This window comes from Solanum stenotomum, chromosome 9, assembly GCF_019186545.1.
Source record: "Solanum stenotomum isolate F172 chromosome 9, ASM1918654v1, whole genome shotgun sequence".
In the NCBI taxonomy this organism is placed as follows: domain Eukaryota; kingdom Viridiplantae; phylum Streptophyta; class Magnoliopsida; order Solanales; family Solanaceae; genus Solanum; species Solanum stenotomum.
In genome coordinates, this window is record NC_064290.1 from 46,709,066 (window position 1) to 46,717,697 (window position 8,632).

Here is an 8,632-nt window from a genome sequence, read left to right on the forward strand (position 1 = left end):
TTTTTTTGATTTGCACCGGGTGTCCGAGTCTCTTTGAGCCCCGACTAATCCCGGGGGTGCACAGGCCCTCGGCAAGGAGTTTCCCGCAAGTGCACCACGGTTAATTCAGGTTTTACCCAGTCCGATGGCCCTCAGAAATTGTTTGCACCTAGTGGGTTTCGAACTTGAGACCTTGAAATTGACCCCAATCTATTTAATCAAATCAACTAAATTGTCTGTACAACACGCGATCTCCTCTCTATTACGCCAAAAGTATGAAATGATATTCTAATACTCATTTCTTACCTCTATGAAATGATAAAAGTACTAACTTAACAACACATTCTTTTATCTACCTCACTACTAAGAAATTACCTTTCACTTCATTCAACATTCATCCAAACAATCTAAAGAAGAGACATGTGATGTTCTCCAATTCTTTTGTATTCTCCAACTTTTCACCAGATAGGTTGGGTGGATTGTGCAGAGAATTGGGTTATGCAGGCGGGTTGGGTTATGACTGTTGTTTGACACATTTTGACTCAAAGCAAATTTTTTTATGACCGTGGTGTTTGGGCCAGTTTTCATGCAGCTCGACTAATTCCACGGAATACCTAGCACCTCCCACCGACAAGAGGTACCAAATAACTCTTCCACCAAGGCTTAGTATAAATGGGAAGAATCACCTAGTGTTTTTTGTTTCCACTAAATTTTGAACCTCAGGTTCTCAACCACTTCATCGACTCAGACAAATTTTGGGCAAGTTGGGTATTAACCCATTAATTAATTTAACATGTTTTGACCCAACCACCCCATTTGCCACCCCTACAACAAAGGAACTACAATACATCTTCAGTTTGAAAATCATTCCCGTCTCATTTTAGGTGCTCTTGAGATATCAAATTAACACTGCTATTTTCACTTAAATTATCAAAAGAATCAATCTTTAACTTCGCCTTAATCTCAAATTAGTTCCGGATGAATCATCTTATATCTGTTACACTATACTTGAGCCAGAAAACAAAAAATCTACATTTATGAGTAAATCCCAGATGATAAATTTCCAACTTACGATAAACCCAATTCCATTTTAGAGTAAAAAAGCACAAAATTGAGTATAGGAAAAACCTAAAAGGGAAATTTTGGAGTTGAGTTGGTCAAGTTGGAGTCTGATAGATGAATCTGCATCTGAATCAACAATTGGTTCTGAATCAGCAACTCCATTTGATGAAATTGTTGAGAAAATTTGGAGAAATAAAAATGAATACAGAAGCAGTTTCAACAACGCCATTTTTGCACTCTGACCTTTTTTTTTTTCACAAAGAAAATGCAGTGACAGTTTTGGACTCTTGGGTTTTTCGAGATTCACGTTAGTCACTTGATTTTACTGTTTTACCCCTGTCCCATGTACAAACATGTCATCGAACTTTGAAAAAAAAAACGTATTTACGCCTTTCACTAAAAAGTCAAGTTTATTTATGTCATTTTCATCTAAGAAAAAGCTCATTCATGTCATGCAACGGAAAAGTTCAAACATATTTTGTTTATTTGTGCAAGCAACTTGTTGGTTTGTTGGTTGAGACTTCAACTTATGTGGGAGGTGTTGGTACGATTTTAAATTTTACTTGGTCTAACAATAGTTATTTTATTGATTTAATTTGTGATATTATTTGGAATCATTTCTCAATATTTGGTGTTTTATTCATAACTTTAAAATAATGACATAGGACATGAAAATTTGTATGATCCTTAATTTTTTATGAGTGTCACTGTTACATAAATTGAGACACATGAAGTAATATATATTACTTGAAAATAATGTTGTAAAAAGTATATAAATCACAACAATTAAAAATTTAAAATTTTAAAAGACATGAAAAAAATTATCAAATTTCTATCAACGTCACATAAATTGGGACAAAATGAATAACATACATATTATTACCTACAATGATTTGGAATAAACATACTACAAAGACATAATATAATGTATCTAGGAGTTTGAATTGATCAAGTTCAACATTATTGATATGGTCACCAATAATGTATTGGAGCCCGATAGACGAGCCCAACTTGTAAATTGATTGTTAGACCGCTAGGGGACCGATCCGATAAATTTAAAAATTTATTTTTGAAAGAATTTTATAAATATACAATAAAGTAGTTTTATTTGCATCAGATATATAGATATATAACTTATTCAGATTGACTTATTTTTAGATGTTTTTAAGCTAAATAGTTTTTAAGTATTTTTGAAGTGTTTGGATAAAATTAGAAAAGTGCTTTTAAGCACTTGTTTATAAGTCAAAATAATAAAAATAAGTCATAAGTTAGATATCCTAAGTTATGGCTTTTGGCTTATAAACCAAAAACAATAAGCCAATCCAAACGATAATCAAGTTTTCATTTACATAAAAAAAAAAAACCACCAAATCAGTAAACAATAAAAATTATCTTCAACAAAATTGTCATATATATTTATATATGTAATGTATCGATATGTATATATAATGTATAGATATTGCATAAATGGTGTACTCGTGTATAAATGATGTATAACTATATATCAAAGATGTATATACATTGTTGATACAATAAAATATACATTACATACCATTTTTGCCTCCAATCCCAACCAATTTGAATCTACTCTATACGACTCAAAATTTAAATATGAGCTTCTTTCGATTTTTAATTCTTTTTATATATTATTCACTTAAAATAATTCATGTTTGCGGCAAATTCAGCTCGTAATTTGTTTGCTAATTATGCACGATATGAGAACTTCTAAATCATGAATCGACAAAAAATTATAGAGGTGATTTCTATGATAATAAGCTCACGTACATTTTGTTGAAAGATAACCATTGCTTCAAGAAGCTAGCTATCACTAAATAAGCAAAAAGTATCATTATTTTTAAAAGTTTGTGTTGCACCACAAAGATGAGTTTCATGGAACAACTCATTTGCAAATTCGTTACTACCGCCTAGATGATCTAATTAAAGAATCTTTTATAGGATGCGAAAAGATACAAATTTAGAAAAGTTAAAATAATTACATGAAAAAGAAAAAAAGAGCGAGGACATAATTAATAAGACTATATATATAGGATAATGAACTAACAATTGAACTAAATTGAGTTAGTATAATGATCGAATGATTATTTTGGATAATAAACTAATAATTTGACTAATTTTAATCGTCATTAAAATGGGTCAAATGATATCTTCTTCCAAGTAAGTACATAAATTGACTTGGTCTTTTATCCTAAAAGGAGTCGTCCTTTATTTTTTCACAACGGTTATATAAATGATAATAATATCTTTCACTCACAATTAGTAATGATTTTGTTCGCAAAATCATCATATTCCACATCGATCATGATATAGAGTCTTTGCTATTGTCTCTATTAAATCTCTATTTTTTCAATGCCAAATATAATTACTATTGGGCTCGATCTATTCACCAGACAATCAACGCTTATTGTTATTTTTAATTCCCCCATATTTTGATGTTCGAAACATATTATGATTTAAAAATAAAAGATTAGTCCTGATATGTAGAAGAAGAAAATTATGATAAAATACACTAGCTATTGTTGTTGATTCAATATTTTTTGCATCTATTACAGCAACAGATGCAACATATATTGAAATATATTCAACAATCGTTGCATATATTTCAGCATTTACTACAACAGTGATATAAATAGATATAAGAATTGTTGTACAAATACAACAAATGTTGAATCATGTGCAGCTGTACGTTTCTGAAGCAGATGCATCAATTGTTGTAATATATTCAACAATTGCATGCATTTGGTTGTTACATTTGTTGCAGGAGTGCCTAAAATAATTTTAGAGTAAATTCAGATGAGCAATACACATAAAAGAACATTATTCACTTATCAAAATGATTAAAAATTACCTCTCGAGCAATGTCAATACGATACCAGCGAAATTCAATTTACAAAATGCATGAACAAAAAAAAACCAAAAAAGAAAGAAGAAGAGGATGAAGACGAAAAGGAGGAGAAAGTAGAATAGGAAGAGGGAGGAAGAGAAAGAGAAAGAGGAAGAAGAAGAGGAAGAGGAATAATAGAAGGAATAAGAAGAGGAGGAGGAAGACGAGGAAAAGGAGGAGGACGAGGAGGAGGAGGAAGAAGAAGAAGAAGAGAAAGAAGAGGAAGAAGAGGAAGAGGAGGAAAATGAAGAGGACGAAGACAAAGAAGAGGAAGATGAAGAAGAGAAAAAAGAAAAAGGAGGAGGATGAGGAGGAGAAAGAGAAGATGATAATGAAGAAGAACAAGAACAAGAACAACATCGCCAAGCTAGGAATGAAGAGGAGGATAATAAGAAGAAGAATGTTCCAAAATAGTATAGTGACAGCTTTTTGGTAACAAAAACATACATGAACCTTTAACCTATGGATATGTTCATGATTTGGACAAGTTCATTATGACAAATCTATTAATTATTGTGGTTGCTGACCACTCGAACATAAAAGATTAATTCTTGAAAATGCTAATCACTTTGAATTTTATATTTAATTTCATAGCAGATGAAATTTTCTTTGTGACGTTTGAAGTGAAATCTGAGATGACATTACTGATGGATAAGGTTGTAAGTGTGTCTATTTATGCTAAAAACAATAAGTGTTACTGAATATATAGTTGCGTGATAATGATAAACCTACATTAATATGTTATAGACTTATAGTATGTAAATGTTTTTTGCTATGGCAATTTATGTGACTAAATCCTACTTATTTAGTTGTTCAACGTTAGAAGCTTAATTACCTAAATGATTTGGAACAAACGTACTACAAAGCAGGGGCGGATCTACATGGAGGTTAGGGGGTTCACCCGAACCCTCTTTGTCGGAAAATTACACTGTATATATAAGGTTAAATTTTGTTTTCATGTGTATATATATAAAAATGAACCCCCTCAACACATGNTTGGTAACAAAAACATACATGAACCTTTAACCTATGGATATGTTCATGATTTGGACAAGTTCATTATGACAAATCTATTAATTATTGTGGTTGCTGACCACTCGAACATAAAAGATTAATTCTTGAAAATGCTAATCACTTTGAATTTTATATTTAATTTCATAGCAGATGAAATTTTCTTTGTGACGTTTGAAGTGAAATCTGAGATGACATTACTGATGGATAAGGTTGTAAGTGTGTCTATTTATGCTAAAAACAATAAGTGTTACTGAATATATAGTTGCGTGATAATGATAAACCTACATTAATATGTTATAGACTTATAGTATGTAAATATTTTTTGCTATGGCAATTTATGTGACTAAATCCTACTTATTTAGTTGTTCAACATTAGAAGCTTAATTACCTAAATGATTTGGAACAAACGTACTACAAAGACATAAAATATTAAAGAACCATTCTTGATGATTATTGATTTGAATTGATCAAGCTCAACAATAGTTGCTTCTAGTTTTAGAATTGATATGGACACCAAGTACAAGTTGAAATGAGCAAACCAAAATAGTAAAATACAAATTGTAGAAAATAATACTATCTTCCTCAAGTATAATAGTACATCATTTATGAATAAAAGTAAATTTAATTAAGCATGTATCAAGATAAAATAATGTTTCAGATAATTATCAGGTCAATTTGAACGATATTTCTATTGAATGTCAATATGTTAGGTGTGTTTGATACGAAGGAAAATATTTTTCATGAAATGTTACTTATGAAATTTATTTTTTCTATAGAAATTCTTTTTCAATATATATTAACCAACCAAACATGAGATAATTGGAAATGATTTTTCTCCATACCATACACACTGTAAGGGGTCGTTTGGTAGTGCGGAAGGAAAAAATAATGCATACATGCATTAGTTTTGCATATTACTAATATCTTGTTTGATACACTTTTTCTACCTATGTATTAGCTATACACTATATTTATTATTATAGTATGTATAACTAATATATGAAAATATGCAGTAATAGCAATGCAAGATGTTATAATAAAGATACAATTGTTCATCAAAACCTTTTTCATATCCTTTTCACCGTATTTATAAAAGGTATTTTTGTAAGCAATATTTTCTCAAAAATTTTACAATGCATGTTATTTTTAATACATCAAACCAACATTGATGGTATAAGAAATAATTTTAGCATAACTAATAAGAGCATTACTATAATACACCATACACCATATTCAATATTGGGTTTTGCTTCTAGTCAACATTCTCATTGTCCATTCCATAATTTTTTAATAGCAAATTGAAGGTTGAATCTAGAAATATTCTTTTTGCTTGTTCGTGTGTACTTATTAAAATGATGTAATATTCTTGAACTAGTCAAAAAAAAGAATTTAGTTGACAATGTTAAGCTTACACCATGCTATAAATATCATAATTTCTAGTCTAAGTTCCCTCACCAAGAAAACAATTAATACAAAAGAAAAATTGTAAGCTAGCAAGACATGGCAAAAAATACAGTCTTCATTTCCCTACTCTTGTGTCTTCTCCTTCTCGCTGCTACTGGTAAGTCTACAACTTTTTAATCATGCTTCTTAGTCTCGAAGACGTAGACGAATTCAGATTTTGAAGTTTATAGATTTTTATAATGAATTTAAGCTGATATAGAAATATAACTAAAGTCTTATCGAATTGTGTGGTCATCTCATCTGAAAATTTAAATTATTTTAGCCAGAGAGCACACCTCATGTAATGTTTTGTCACATCAACCCTAGATGTATAGATCCGATTCTATTTTATGGACCAAACAAACATGTGAAAACCCTTTTTTTTTTGTGAAAATGAGATTTTTAATGCAAGACTATGTGCATGCTCAGGTATCATGTTAAATTGAATAACCTTCTTATCTAAAAGATGAAACTATTAGAGAAAGTAAATTTTATTTGTTTATAATTAGTGGACAAAATTGTGCAACGAAATTATATGTTACATCATTATAAGTGTGTGGCCCGTAAATTGAAACACAAAATGTAATTTCTGTATACGGTTTATTACACCAAAGACTTTCAGTAACCTATTGAAGATATCGAGAAAGTACCAAATGCTGAAGGTCACGAAGGTTATCGACTTACTGACTTTCGATGGACGTAGAGCCAATGAGTTTGGTCAAATAGTGTAATGAGTCTAAAGTTACAAAAGCCTTCGCCATCTAATTTAACCAGTAAATCCATCGTAGGAATAAGCTGCTCTGTTATAGCCATTTCTGTACCTGTAACGACTTGAGCTGCCGAAATATTGATATTGGGAGATTGGGGGATCAAATGAAACACTCATAAAAAATGAATAATTAATGACGAATCCAGTATCGTATCTAATAATTTTATAGCAAAATATCATATTTGTGGTAGCGATATTCAAATACCTATTCATGATCCTTAATTATATATTCTTGGTTTCCAATTTCCTGTTTCATGCAGAAATGCAGATGGCAGAAGGACATGATTGTGGAAAAAAAAGTGACAAGTGGCATGGGCCTTGCCAATATACTTTCAAATGTAACAAGCACTGCAAGCACGGGTTTGGACATAAATATTATGGAATTTGTAAGAAATACAAAGGGGGACACAATAATGATTGGTCTAATTATGCTTGCTATTGCTACTCTCCTTGCCATTAATCACAAGGAACATCAAAGTCTTAAGGACTAAAAAAATATATATACATAAATAAGAAGTTGATGTGATTTTGTTGGTTGTTTGTGTATGTGTGACAATGTAATAAGACATGTTAAGGCTCTAGCATGACTATTTTGGTAGAGCTTTTATGTTAGCTTTTTCATTATATATGTTTCTTTGTATTGGTGTTTTATGTGAACTATGATGCTATATGAATAATACTAGTGGTTTTATTACATACTAGTGTTCGAATTAGATTATTTTTATGTGTTTTTAAGTTAAAATAGTTTTTAAGTACTTTTGAAGTCTTATTAAAAAGTGCTTTTATGCACTTGTTTTTGAATCAAAATAGCAAAAATAAGTAAAATGTCATAAGTTAGAAATCCCAACTTTATGACTTTTGTTTTATAAGCCAAAAACAATAAGCCAATCCAAATGATAGTCAAGTTTCCATTTACATAAAAAAAAAAGGCCCAAATTAGCAAACAACAAAAATTATCTTCAACAAAATTGTCATATATATGTATATATATAATATATCGTTATGTATATATAATGTATAGATAGTGTACTCATGTATAAATGATGTATAATTATATATAAAAAATGTAAATACATTGTTAATATAAGATCATTTTCTTCTCCAATCCGATCCCAACCAACTCGAATTTCCTCTAAACAGTTTCAGAATTTAGATGCCAGTAATTTCTTTCGATCTTTTATTCTCTTAATATATTATTCGCTCAAGATGATTCATATTTGCGGCAAATCCAGCTCGTGATTTGCTTGTTAATTATGCATAATATGGAAACTTTTAAATCATGAATCGATGAAAAATTATAGAGGTGATTTCCATGATAATCAGCTCAAGTACATTTCATTGTAAGACAATCATTGTTTTTACATGCTTTTGTTGCACCACCATTTATGAGCTTCAACTTTCATGGAACAACTCATCTGCAAATTCGTTACTGCCACCTAGATTATATAATTATAGAATTTTTT

The 8,632-nt window shown here is 30.2% G+C and overlaps 1 protein-coding gene across 1 annotated transcript in view; it reads right to left on the reverse strand.

Annotated features, from left to right (window-relative positions):
* Window positions 1–1,310, reverse strand: part of LOC125877895 (uncharacterized) — a gene marked incomplete at its 3' end in the record, with an annotated part of 211,228 nt that extends 209,918 nt beyond the window's left edge. The window contains exon 1 of the mRNA XM_049559186.1: window positions 1,108–1,310. Coding sequence (XP_049415143.1) covers window positions 1,108–1,270 — 163 coding nt within the window. The remainder of the gene's footprint in view (window positions 1–1,107) is intronic.
* Between the last annotated feature and the right edge of the window lie 7,322 nt (window positions 1,311–8,632).